This window comes from Rhineura floridana, chromosome 4 (genome assembly GCF_030035675.1).
Source record: "Rhineura floridana isolate rRhiFlo1 chromosome 4, rRhiFlo1.hap2, whole genome shotgun sequence".
Lineage (NCBI taxonomy): Eukaryota > Metazoa > Chordata > Lepidosauria > Squamata > Rhineuridae > Rhineura > Rhineura floridana.
In genome coordinates, this window is record NC_084483.1 from 53,051,985 (window position 1) to 53,066,229 (window position 14,245).

At 38.4% G+C, this 14,245-nt stretch overlaps 1 protein-coding gene across 10 annotated transcripts in view; it reads left to right on the forward strand.

The window, feature by feature from the left end:
• The window catches only part of PHF3 (PHD finger protein 3), a 73,683-nt gene that overhangs the window by 32,230 nt on the left and 27,208 nt on the right, over positions 1-14,245 (forward strand). For all 10 annotated transcript variants that reach the window (XM_061623061.1, XM_061623052.1, XM_061623053.1 and 7 more), the window contains 5 exons: positions 7,651-7,966; positions 10,732-10,918; positions 11,567-11,720; positions 11,811-11,967; positions 13,552-13,668. In XM_061623061.1, the coding sequence (XP_061479045.1) occupies positions 7,651-7,966; positions 10,732-10,918; positions 11,567-11,720; positions 11,811-11,967; positions 13,552-13,668 (931 nt within the window). The remainder of the gene's footprint in view (positions 1-7,650; positions 7,967-10,731; positions 10,919-11,566; positions 11,721-11,810; positions 11,968-13,551; positions 13,669-14,245) is intronic.

The window sequence follows — 14,245 nt, forward strand, 5'->3', positions numbered from 1 at the left end:
TTGAAGACATCTCTCTCCAACTAATGTGGGTTCTAATAAGTGGAAATTACCAAGTATAGGAAAATTAAACTAGCATTTTCAACACTGTGGGAAGAGGTAACACTGTATTGCAACCTGCTATCCCAGCAGCTCTAACGGGCATGTATGAGTTTTGCATAAAAGTTTACTTTATTCTTCTCAGTATTGGGTAATGCTGTGTGTGTACAGTAGGGATCCATTCAAAATAGCTTTTATGCAGCAGTATGTGTTCATTTTGGTTGTTAAACTAATGCTGAGTTTGGTTAAAGAAGAAAAAATAATGGTGTTTTTAGAAAGAAACTTAAATGTGTAGTTTGGGAATCTTCTTGCCACAGATATAAGAGAAACAGCCATATTTAAAAACATACTGTTTGAAACACGTTCACGAACGTTGACATTTTAAGTATCCATTGTACTTCCTATAGTTTGCTGTCTTTCTTTTACATTTGAGAATGGACTACTTTCAGTTACAGTCTACAGTCCTTCACCTGATGACTATGTTAAAGGTAAAGGTGTCCCCGCACTTATAGTGCGAGTCGTTTCCGACTCTTAGGGTGACGTCTTGCGATGTTTACTAGGCAGACCGTATATATGGGGTGGGATTGCCAGTTCCATCCGCGGCCTTTCTTTACCCCCCAGCATATGCCGGGTACTCATTTTACCGACCACGGATGGATGGAAGGCTGAGTGCACCTCGACCCCTTTTACTGGAGATTCGACTTCCTCCTTCCATTGGAATCGAACTCCGGCCGTGAGCAGAGCTTTGGCTGCGTTACCGCCGTTTAGCACTCTGCGCCACGGAGGATCTTGATGACTATGTTAGTACATTAAAAACTGGCTTCACGTTGTACAAATATGTTTTTAATGTTTTGGAAAAAGTGCATTTAGTACTGTACACTTGGAATAATACAGCCAGTGCAAATACTTTTTATTAATAGTTACTTCCTTTTTAATCCAGTTGGCTTAGGTTTCCTTTCACACTCATTTCTAACTTGAAATGTTACTTTTTGTGCTGGGCTCTAAACTATAGCCCTGTTCACTCATCGTCAATATAGAGGGGATCCATATAATTAAAGAGTAGCAAGGCCATACCGCTAGCCCTTCCTGTGATATTCTACCTGCTTGCTCAGCTTTGCCTGCCGAGTCTGGACATTGAGCAAAAGACTGAAGGAGGGAGGCAGCTGTACTCATAGAGGCTCCTCCCATGCAGTTGGCAGTCTTATGCGTTTGGGGATCCTGATCATGTAGAGGAGGCTCCACAAATAAAAGTTTGCTCTCCCTTCAGACCTTTACTCAATGTGCAGAGGCTGGAAGTGCACCCAGGCAAGCAGGTGCAATTTCTGGGATGGGGCCAGCCACTTTTTAATTGTGCGGAGCCTGTCCACATAAATAATGCTTGAAGGCGGCTTATTTCTCTTAGAATTCTGCATATCTTATTAAGAAACATTTATTTATTTTATTTAAGACATTTATACACTGCTTAATCATTTGCATTTCTAAGTGGTGAACGTACAAAGTATTTTTAAAGAACGATGTGAATTGAGAAGTCATGATGTCAGTAGTCATATTATGCCATCATAAAAATGGATGGGAATAAAAACAGTACAGATATGCATGCTCACTCTTGGGTGGGATCCAGACTAACAGAACAATCTTATTCATGCTTGCTTGGATGCAAGTCGCATTTTCAGTTATTGTTCCTCTCCCTGCCCCTCCCCAAATCTCCTTCAGAGGCTTTTTTTTTGGGGGGGGTGGCTAGCAGATTTTTGAAGGTCATGGGGGGGGCTGCAGGGGAAGGGGGAGTTGTAAAAAAATACTTCCTTTCCCATTCTGATACCTTTCCTCAGTGAAGGGGGGCAGCTTTGGGTGCTACCCAATGCTATGTGCACTTAATAAATTTGTATTATTGTATATGCCTTTTATTAAATTGGTAACAAGATAACTTAATTTTCTCTATAGTTATCAAGATAGCCTTCCATTTCATTTTTGCAATTCTACTCACTACAGAGATCACTTTGTAAAATATTTGGGAGGGTGGGGAGACACAGAACAACTTCTGTGGAAATCATACGAGCTAAATATGTGCTTTAATACTAACCTGAATTTATTTTTAAGGAACCGGATTTTAAATCAGTGGTTATCCTTGCTTAGTCTAATAATTGCTACCAACCTCTTTTTTTTTAAGGAAAAAAAAAGTAAAATCTCAATAAAAGCAGTTGGGAGCCTTCAGAGCAATGCCATATATGTGTCAATGTCAATGTCAATATTTATTTCGGTCACAGACCAGCCAGATATGTGTATTGATTTTCTTTCCAGCTAGCATGACCACTGGTCAGAGATTATATGATTTGTAGTCCCAACCGCACCTGGAGGGCCACAGGTTCTCCATCGCTGTCCAACACTTTTATTTTACTTGTTTTGTAGATACTACTCTCTTCCTCCCTCCCCTCCTAATTTAGTACTTACTTAGGATATGAAGATTAAATGAATTTACAGTTATGTCCTGATCATGGAATCTATGGTTGGATTTAGGTCCTTGTTGTTTGTCAATCCACAATAGGTATCCCATTTCATCAGGGTATGCAGTGGTAGATTGACAGTTTATTTTTACATTGTTTTACTTCCTAAATATTGATACATTAGTTGTCCTTTATTTCCATAATTTGAAATTAGCTTCCCTTCTTTGTTTCTATAAAAACAAATTATTTTCCCCTAAATGCTGACTAATGCTATAATTTAAAATATGCTAAAACATGTTGGCCAATTGAAATTAATCCTGTATTTTGTACAGACATAGCAGAGTATCTGAAAATGGTTTCAACAGAGTAGCTATTAAAAACACAGTTAACCGTGTTTTCCTCAGAGTTTACTTTAACTTCTCATAGAAGAATGGAAGGGGGAATCGAGTAACTTTTTTGCATATATGTATGTATATGTATACTTTGCTAACATAAAAGGATAGCTCATGAATATTTGCTCAGTTCATTTATAAGAAGAATCTCTCAGCTGTATATTTTAAATACTGAGTTTTTACTGTTGTATTTTTTTTTTTTAAATCTCCCAGCAAAGGTTCTCACTTACCCGCTGAAATACCTTGGTTTATCCACATTCCACTTGGGTGACTGTTTATTTGAAAAAGATAGTCTGGACATTGCATTAGTATATTTGAAGAGACTCAGTATTTACAATAGCAATTCAAGTTCCAACACATTTATTGCTTTACTCTGCTTGCAGGAGGCATTCCATTCCTGTACCCTTGCCTACTTATAGTAACTTGTTGTATTCAGAACATCTATTAAATGCTTAAGTGCGTTAATATGTACAATCAGTACTTAATTTTTTCTTAATGTTTACATCATGCTGGTTTCAGTGTAAAGCTTATTAAAACTCTTAATGCTACCCCATTATTAATATTTTAAAACATTTTTCTTTTTTTCTGTTGCAGTTGTACATCTTCTAATTCAGCCTTACAACATGGGTAATGCACTTGGACATCAAACTTTGAAGCAATCTACAGCCAGAGCTTTTAGTGTTAGTGGGCCTGCAATGCTACCACAGTTACACACACCTACAAAAGCCATGAAGGAGAAACTGTTTGGTCTTTAAAACTGTCTTCATCACTTCATAAATGACACTCTTGTTTTAGACACTTGGCACATCTCCCCTATCCTTTGACAAGTGACATTCCTTATTAAGAGGTGGTGGTGGTGGTGTGGATCTTGTGGCCCTTGTTGGACTTCCAACTCCCATCAGCCTTAACCAGCATGGCTGTTGTAGTTCAGCAATCTCTGGAGAACCACAGGTTCCCCATCCTACTTGGAAAATACCTGCTTTTTTAAAAAAACACAACCCCCCCCTTTTTTTTTGCTGCCATACCTGTTTCCCACATGCACATTTGTATCCTGGTGATAAAAAGAAAGAAAAGAAAATAGCCAGTGTGTTTAGAGAGTAAACATCTTTATGTAGTATTGGTGGAAGTTAAACTAGTGTTCCATAAAATGATGTAATGTAGAACCAATGCTTATGTTCCACTGAGTATAGCTAGCTAGCTTAAGTAGCTCATATGTTAACTGTGCCTGTGTATGTGCTGTAGGGTTGAATTTTCCTATAGTAAATGGAGCCATAAATTGGTCATCTTGTCAAATCAAATATCTGTCTGTAGGTCGGATCACAATATAAATTTAACTTGTAAATAAAGTTCTAAAAGAGCTAATTAATGTACTACTAACAGTCTTATACAATTTGTCTTTAAGGCAGAAATTGCCATTATTCCAGCCAGGGAGCTTTTTGGATACATAATATATTGGTTTAGAATTCAGCACTCAACACAAAACCCTGTTGTGCTTGTATAAACAGGTTATATTACGTTAATTCTAAGTCTGAAAAGTGATAGTTAAATTGGAACAAAAGTTACATAGCAAAGAGTCTGGGTGTGTACATACTTATATAGTGCTGGCCTGTATTCACCTGTGTTCACAAGTGTCTAATCTGCTTTTGACTGTGCAAACTAATTTGCTTTGACTAAAGCTATGTATAGATCAGATAATTCTGGAACCATCTTGGTAGGCAATCCTGGTCAGTATTTGGGTTTTTTCCACTGTCAATGAAATACTGAAGACTTGAGCCATAAGTCCACCTTAATGTTGTCTTGGATCTTGTGTTTTCTGCCACAAATTTCTTGCTAAAACAGTGGATTCAGAAGAAACTGCATGCTTGTTTTTTAAAGAATTACAAAATGTAGACTACCTTTAATTTGCAGCTGCCATCCCTTAGTGAAAGATCAAAGTAACTGCTGCCTTTTGTTCAAGGCTTTAGGAACACTGATTTAACAAAGTTAGGCTTAAGTGTTCGGAGTTTTCTTTTCTTTTTGAGTATGCTCAACATTTGAGTGAGCATTGCTGAAAATACAGACCAACGTTACCTCGTATTGCTATTCTGTACACTTTTAATTTTAAACATTTCTTTATTGCAAGAGCCATTGCTAGTATTTCAAGTATATGAACTTAATTTTGATACCAGACATACTAGCCATAACTCCACAATGGACAGGAGCTTCTCATGGCTTTTTTTATGGGTGGTGGTGGTGAAGAGAGCACCTTTCTATTTCTATATGGGTGCCTTGTATGTATGTATTTATTTATTAATTAAATTTATATCCGGCCCTTCCTCCTAGAAGGAGCCCAGGGCAGCAGCGCAAGTGTAGAACTCTATATGGACATCAGAGATGTAAGATCATGACTGTTGATTGTGCTTTACTTAGTCTGGGGGTAGCCAATGTGGTGCCCTCCAGATATTATGGACTTTATAACACCCATCATGCTTGATCATTGGCCACGTTGGCTGGGGCTAATAGGGATTATAGGCATCATGTTAGTTACTCCTGACGTGATCCATTTGTCTGTCAGTTTCTTACCTTGCTTTTAAATATCCAAATTCCTATGAAGAGCAATTGTTCATTTTTATTTCATATGCTTACTGCTGCTTTTAGATGTATCTATCAAATAAATATGAACCTTGTCATGCTGTCTGAACATATCCCTGTCTTACACATAGCTAGTCCAGCATGTTGCAGTTTGAATCTTTATAATGTAATTTCTTTATGGATTTATCAGACATACTTGATATTATCATTTGAGATTTGCAATCAGCTTTGGAATCCTTAAACTGGAACATGACACTCAATAATGCTTTGTTTGTGGTGTAAAATGTCAAGACCTCTCCTTGATACACAGTAAAGTACTATCATTTACTAGACTTAAGATATGCCAGTTTTCATGGCTATCTTGGGAAGCGTTTGGAAATAGTTATAGGCTAGAATAATGGACACTATTACTTGACAGGAAACTCGGTTGAAACCACTAGTGTTTATTAGTAATAGTCTACACTCAAAGAGACAGATATCTGAAGCCCTATTATCTTACAATTTTGTATGTGTGAGCTAGCAGCTGAGATATATTTCTTACACCTAAATGAAACAAAAATAAATTGTTAATGGAGCACTAACACTCTCTGTCACACACACACACACACACACACTGTCAGACGCTCTCACTTGCTAGTACAGTCACATATGTCAGTAGTGGCTGTAAACCCATATGAAGCTAGTTTCCAAGTAATAAAAACCTAAATGTGAATCTATTTGGAGCCAATTTGCTCCTCTGAGCTTGAAGAGTTCTCGGTGCTGCAAGCAGGATAGAAGTATACAGTTCTGACTGGTTTCTTGCTTTACATTCCTTAGGAAAGGCCTGACATACTTTCAGATCTTAAGCTGTATAAAGCACTCCACCTATGTATTGTGTACCTAAATAGATGCCCAAAACAGATTTATTAAGTAGGCCTCAGGAGGTGGCTTGCATATGGTATATGGATGGAGGAATGTCAGTTAGGCAGACCTGATATGCACCAAGACAGATACCAAGGTTTTTGTACAAACTGCATTGTTCTTCACATTAGAATGGAGCAACAGAATAAAGAATGTAATGGCAGACTTGTCAGGAATTTTCTTGGTGAATCTTGACAAAAGGTGTTCGTATTTGCATCTGTCTTGGTACAAATTTAGTGCTGGATCTTACAACTTTTCATGAACATTTTAAATTATTGAATAGTAAATTTGTGAAAAAAGTTGCTTAAGCTGATATGCGCTTCTAAAGTTAACTTGTTCTCTAGTCAGTACTTTACTCTTGATGTTGTCAACTTGATTTTCTGGGTCCCTATCATTGCTAAGTGCTTCAAAGGTAGGAATGCCTATTCTTTGCAATACTGCCCTTAAACTTGCTCAACTGTTTTATCTCCACCTTGTTTTCTAAATAATTATAAAGAAAATCTCAAAATAATAGGAATTGGATGCCCATAAACTGATACCCTCCATCCCCCACCCAAAAAAGAGAAAGTAAAGATTTTGGATAGCTATGTAGGCTACTGAAGAAATCAAGGGAAAGTTAAAATGATTTCGTGTTTTGGGTAACCTTAAATTTAAAGGTTATGAAAATCTCAGATTTCTGTTGGCACAAAAGTATATTAGGAGATTGCAAGACTTAGAGGATAGATCTACAGAAAGCCCAATATATAATACATTTAGGGGAAAATTGTGAACTTCTGCTTCACAATTGTGAACTTCTGCATTTAAGACGGTCCGATGTGATTGCAGCAGTTGGTGGCCATGTTTATTGAACGGTCCAGATAAATTCACATTTTGAATTGTTGAAGGATATAAAACGTCACGTGATGCCCAATTGTCAAAATTAGCTCCCCTTTCGCGAATACGGCAATTTACAACAATTTGATAACATGACTATTCTTTTGTCATGTTCATCATTTCCATACTATAAGAAGGTTTTGTTTTTTTTAAAGTGTACAGGCAACTTGATTATTTTCTTTTCTGGGTGTTTTTTAAAAGAGGCATTTGACGCTGAAACTGTTATATTTCTAAATTAGTGTGAAAAAATCCAATCTTGGTGTAACCTTGGCATCTCATACCATGTTGTAAGGCTGGAGCAGTGGATGCAATCTTCAACATGACATTCAGTAAGCTGAGTGGAGCTGGTGCTGCAAGAGATAATCTTTAGCGCCGATGTTTTTATAATCAAGATAATGTAAAATGTTAGTGTCTTAAATCTTTTTTTCTTGTTTCAGGTTTATGGTAGGCTGTGGTAGATGTGATGATTGGTTTCATGGTGACTGTGTTGGATTGAGTCTTTCTCAAGCACAACAAATGGGAGAAGAAGATAAAGAATATGTATGTGTGAAATGTTGCGCTGAAGAAGACAAAAAACCAGACCCACTCAATCAAAATATGCTGGATGCGCAAGTGAAACTGGAGACAACTCAAGAAGGTAGAACAATGGAATGTGAAAAGGCTGGAATAGCAAAGCAAACCTCTATGTGCCCTCAAAATAAAACAAAGCAGGGAGAAGATACTGTGAAGCACAAGGTCAAAATTTTTAAGCGGGTAAGAAATAATGCTATTTTTCAGATTATTATATCTCACTTTTATAGGCTACAGTAATTTTTAATTTATTTTTAAATGTGTTTTCTCTTAAAGTCATTGGCATTTTTTTAAAAAGATTGAACCAGTCCTTTAGTGGGGGGGGGTTAAAAAACAAAATAAAATGAACTGTGATTTATGCTGTGTTTTTCTCTTTTAGAAGCTCCACAGGTTCCATGCTAGTTTTAAGCAAGAAATACCCCAAAGATTGGGTGGATAGGTGGGTGTCAGGTCAGAAGATACCCCTTCCTTAGCTAATGCTTACAGCACTTCTTTGGGGTAGAGCTACATGTGAGTTGGCAAACATATTCCTAAACCTATGTTTGCTGATATTAATCCATGGGCGGGAGAATTCCTGGGAGAGAACTGGCAGGAAGATGAGGGGGTTCATCTTTCCCATGTCCCCTAATTTCAGCCCCCCTGAATTGTTCTCCCAGTTTGTCTTATTTCTAGTCGTGTGTGTGTGTGTGTGTGTGTGTGTGTGTGGAGAGAGAGAGAGAGAGAGAGAGAGAGAGCGCTCAGGAAAGTGGCATTTGTAGAGGGGAATTGACAGGTGGAAGAAGGATTAAGCACACTCTTTTGCATATGTCCTCTTCTGTCCCTCACTGAGAATTGTGGGACAAACGGAGCTGTGAACTCCATGCTTACCCTGTACCTTTTTATTACATATACATTAGGGGTAATGTAAACTGAGCAGTTAATGTACATAACAACCAGTCATTGTATTTGTTCAGCAGGCCTCATGGAAATTATACACATATGTCCAAGAAGGAATCGTGAACATTTCCCTGTCAATATACATAATCTCTAACAAAGTTTGGGGAATGTGCATACATCAGCTGAATTTTGTACATCACCCAGTCATTATATGAAAGGTGGGGGGCAGACAAATCACTTTGGGTACAGGAATGGGCAAAGGCGGCCCCACTGCCATCACGGGATAGCATCAGGCCCAAATCAGGTTCCGGGCTGGCACAGTGATTTGCCTGCCCCCACTTCTGCTTCAACTGACATGAACAGCTGGGGCTGCAGGTGCAGCTGTGGCCCTGCAGCTTGGTTAAGTCATGATGTTTCCTGGCTCGGGTTTCAGCTACATTTCTGACCTGCCAACATCCAGTCCTAAAGGCTTGGAAATGCTATGTTTCTGGCAAGGCCAGAAAAGTCAGTGGATGGGACAAGAGATATTTCATACTTTCTCTCTCCCAGCCCTGTTTTCTGCTGGGTTACCCTTCTGGTTAATTTTTCCCTCCCCTGAGAGTCTGATAGTTTGACACCATGCTCCTATTAACCTTTTTCCTAAGCTTAATATGGTCATGAGGGAAGAGTTTGTATTCATCATGGAAGGGGGAATAAGGTTCAAAACTCTTATCTCCCTGTGATTCCTCTTGTGCTGCTCAGCTGATTGGGTAACAGCTGATATTGATGAAAAGGAGGCTGGATTGCAGGAAATTATCTGGAGTCCTACCTGTGCTTCCCACTGATCAGCCAAGCAGTAGGAAGGTATGTTGTACACCATGTAAAGTTAAGCAGTGAGCAAGAAGCAGCCTGTGGGGCACAGATTGCACATTTCTGATCTAGAGAGGGAAAAAATGCATGTTTCTTGGAGACTGCATCATTGCCAGAGACTTTGCTTATTGGTGGGAAAACGTATAAAATGTAGTTGAGATGTGCATATTCTTGCAAGGCTCATTAGCAGAGCTTGGAAAAGTTACCTTTTTGAACTACAACTCCCATCAGCCCTAGGCAACATGGCCACTGGATTAGGCTGATGGGAGCTGTAGTTCAAAAAAGTAACTTTTCCAAGCTCTGCATTAGAGATTATGTGTATTGACTGAGTAATGTGCGTAATTCCCTATTCATGGATGGATTATGATAACATTCTCCATGAGGCCTGGTGAATGTGCACAATGTCTGGTGGTTATGCACTTTAACCACTCTACTTTCATTACTCCAACATAAAACACACACAAACATTTTTATTCTTCTTTTCTGCACTCCTAAATTGGCTTAGGAGTAATGCTAATAAGAAAACATACCATTTTAATAATGTATATTGAAGTGTACTTCTGATTGTAGATATCCTGGGACTAGACCAGCCATTTTTAATTGTTCCAGCTTGTTTAGCAAATAAGAGATTTTGGATCAGTACCCATGCCTCATGAAATTAACTCTAGTATTTTAATGTGCAACTTGATTTGCAATTCTCTTTTAACAGTTTACATATTTGTGTCTTATTTCTAGTAGGCATACTTCTAACAAAGATTTAGTGATTGTGTCCAAATCAGGTCCTCTACTGGCTGATCCTGGCTGTGAGAGCGTCTGAGGATCCAGTGGATTCTGGGTCAGCTGAGCCCTGGTCTGGCCTCAGAATGTCCTATTTCAGGGCCTTCCACTGGCGAGAATACTACTGACAGGTGTCCCATTCATTTATCAGGCAGGTGGGGGAGGTCTGAGCTGGAAGAGTGACACAAGCATCTATAGGTGCCAGCAGCTGGGAGGCCAGCTGAGTGAAGGGATTCCTCTGCTCAATCAACCCCCCCAGCCCAGCGTGAGGCATTTGGATTGCAGCCTAAATTGTTAGCTGCTCTGAGAACATAAATGTAATAATCTGTTGAATTAAGTAGAACTTCAGTGTGTATAACCTTTCTCCAGCTGTTTTTGTCTAAATCTCATATGTATGTTCTGTAAGAAAGGACTGTAATCCTTGTGCTTTCTAACGTCTATTACAGGAATCTGGTGATGGAAAACCAGTATCAGAATGCAAAGATTCTGAAACGAAAAAAAGGCAGCAGATTCCTGTGAGGAAAACAGGACAAATGGTTGCAGTTCCTCAGCGGTCATCTGAAGACAAACATGAAAGAATGAACAAAGACACTCTTAATGTTTCTTGTTCAAGTGAAAGCACAACAAAACCTGGTAAATAAAAACTTCAAACTAGCTTATTTTTTAAAGGGCATCTTAAAATATAATGTTAATAGATGGAACAAAATAGGTAAGTGCTCGTTTTTAAATATTGCTATGGATGATGCAGCTTAACCTAATAAGAAAGGGAAGGGTTGAATTCCTAAAATAATGTTTTCGATGCTGGAAGTGAAAAATGTGAAGGAGGACAGCCAGAAACAGCTTACTGGAGTGCCTGTATTGAAAAGAGAGAGCAAGTTGCTACTTCATGCTGGCACTCGGCTCCTATAAGTCAGGTCGTTATTAAAACATGCTGTGAGGCTATGATCTAAAGCTTTCATGCTTTGAAGTAAATGACATTAATCAACTTTTAAATGAATGTATTTAAGATCAAATTAGCAATGTATTTGCTGTCTGTGCAGTAAATTCAGCCAACTCCAGGTAGAGATGGACTTGGTTTACTGGTTTTTAATAAAATAATGCAGAGACTCCTCTGGTCTCTGAATTGTTTTTTGTTAATACAAACACCATCAGTTATGTTAATTCAAAATTACTCCCCCGTACGTTCCTGCAATGGAACAATCGCTTCTCTTCAACCTTGTGAAATTTGAAAATCAAATTAGTAAAGCTATCTAACAATGCAACTTTTATATTTTAATGTAGGTGTTCAGGATAAACAGGAAGTCAAGAAAAAGAAAACGGAGAAGTGTGGAGCAGCCAGTAATGTACACCCACCTACTCCCCCTGCATCCAAACCGTCTGCTGATCAAATAAGACAAAGTGTTAGGCAGTCGCTTAAAGAAATCCTGGAGAAAAGGTGTGGCTGATGAGCTAAATAAATACATTGTAATTGTTTCAGTGGTAGTTGTTCCCAGAAAAAAAAAATTAAGATGTGTGTATTTTTCAGACTTGCAGACTCCACATTGAAGATCCCTGAAGAAAGAGCAGCAAAAGTTGCAACTAAAATTGAAAAACAACTGTTTTCTTTTTTCCGGGACACAGATTCCAAGTATAAGAATAAATACAGAAGCTTGATATTCAATCTGAAAGATCCGAAAAACAATGTATGTGATGTTTTCTAAATTATGTATTCTGAAATCTTTCAAGCAGTGCTTGTTTTTATTGCTGGGGCTAATGTAATAAAATCTATCATGTTTGTGGTTCCCTTTCTTCTCCCTCTCTTTATTACTGAAAGGTACAGTACTCAGTTATGCCTTCTGATTAACTCCTCCAAGGAAATATCCAATGTGTCTGATACCTTTCCAACCTTCTATGTGTTCTGGGAAGATTCCAGTCCTGCATACTAGTTTTTTCGTAATGTTTGTTTATACCTGCCCCCAAAGACAATGGACTGGATCCAGACTTGATCATGCTTATTGAAATCAGTTGAATTCATTCTATTTGTTGCTCTTTTATTCTCTAAAGTACTTGAGTGTTAAATAACAATTTTCTTTGTGTTCTCAACTTTTCTGTTTGTAAAATCAAGGCAATGTTTTTGGAGGGGGGTTGGGTTTAACATCCTATGTCCTATCTAGTGCGGGTTGCAGAAGTTGATGGATGCTTGGCCTCAGGCAGGTGCCTTCCATGCACAATGATGTGCACAATGGAGAATGTACATTCCTTGCACACTTTGAAGGTGTTTAAATCCCGATAATTACATATAGATCCAATCTTTGACGTACAAAGAATCCATATCTTTTTCACCTAATTTGAGTTACCAGCACCTCTTCCAATCTTTTTTTGTGAGAATTTCATTATTTTCAATAAATATTGTTGAAAAATCCACCATTGAAAACCGGTAGCTGACAGTGCAGTGGGCACTGTTGCTCACCTGGACTCTAGTCGGCTGTATTGCTGCTGCTTACTGGAAGATAGAGGGGGAGGAGGGGAGGCTAGTGCAGTGCAGAGCCATGGATTAAATTAATCTTGTGCTTCTGCCAGTGTTTTTGCACTGCGCCAACCTCACCACCACCTTGCCTCTCTACCACCTGGTAAACAGAAGCAATATGACTGACTGGAGGTCAGATGAGCAGCGCCACCCCACTATGCTGTCTCCAACTGTTGAAAACTCTCACTCGAGTTTCATTTTTGGAGGCTTGTCCTTTAAGCTAACATACACTATTACTTTTTAAAACATTACATGTATTAAAATTTAAAAATATTTTTAGCTTCACTTTGAAAACATAATGCTTCAATAGATCCATTACTGTCATAAATGTTAAATATAGCAAATTTATATTAGTATGAAATTTCTATAGAGTTGTCTGTAACTCTGTACAGGCATACCCCACTTAACGTCGCCTCGCTATAACGTACATGCTCCATACGTCCCCATACCCCGCTTAACGTTCGCGCGCTTCGCAATAACATACACTTTATTGGCATGACGCCGCTGCCATCTAGTGGTGATTGCGCGCAGTACAAGTGAAGACAATTGCTTCACTTAAAGGTTATTTTCGCTTAAAGTATACTCTCTGGTCCCATTGCAAATGTTAAAGCGGGGTATGCCTGTATAGAGAAGGTAATTTATAAAACAATTATGTACAGGTGGGACTGAGACACTTGGCTTAATTTCTGTTATGGTTGAATTTGCATTAGAAGCATTTTTTTTATTTGTTAGCTATAACTAATTGCCTGTTGTCTTCCAGATACTTTTTAAAAGAGTATTAAAAGGTGAAGTTACTCCAGATCATCTCATACGAATGAGTCCAGAAGAACTGGCTTCCAAAGAATTGGCTGCATGGAGGAAAAGAGAAAACAGACATGTATGCCTAATTTAATTGCTTACTAGTGGTAATCTATACAAATTGTACTTTCCCCATCATTGGGATTATTTGGTGAATTGTCCTGTGAACCTGGCATTTCACTGAAGTTTACCATTGCTGGAATTCTGGGTTTTGAACTTTAAAATTTGTTTTATTCTCAAATAACACATTCTGGCTGCTAAAATGATTGTACATTCTAGGTCTGAATGCAAATTTCACTGCTAGAATCTGTCACTGAAGTTGCCCAAGGGGTGAATATCCATTATAATTCCAACTCCTTACAGTGCTTTGTTCCATCTTGTGGCAAAGATTCTACAACTGCAAATCTCTAGTTACTCACAAGCTTGCCTGTGACTATAGTTTCACAAGTGGCCCTAGGACACCAGCAAGTGGGTTATCATTCACCAATAGCTTGAAAAGGCAGAAAAAATGTCAGAGCTCTGGGAGGTTCTTCCTCCTGCAGCCTCAGTTGGTTTTTTCCTGTCTTGATTAAACATATAGTTTTTGCTAAAGCTCTTCTGGCCTTTGAATCTGTTGGGAGTTTCTGCGTGAGTCCATTAAAAAAGTGGGAGAGTGT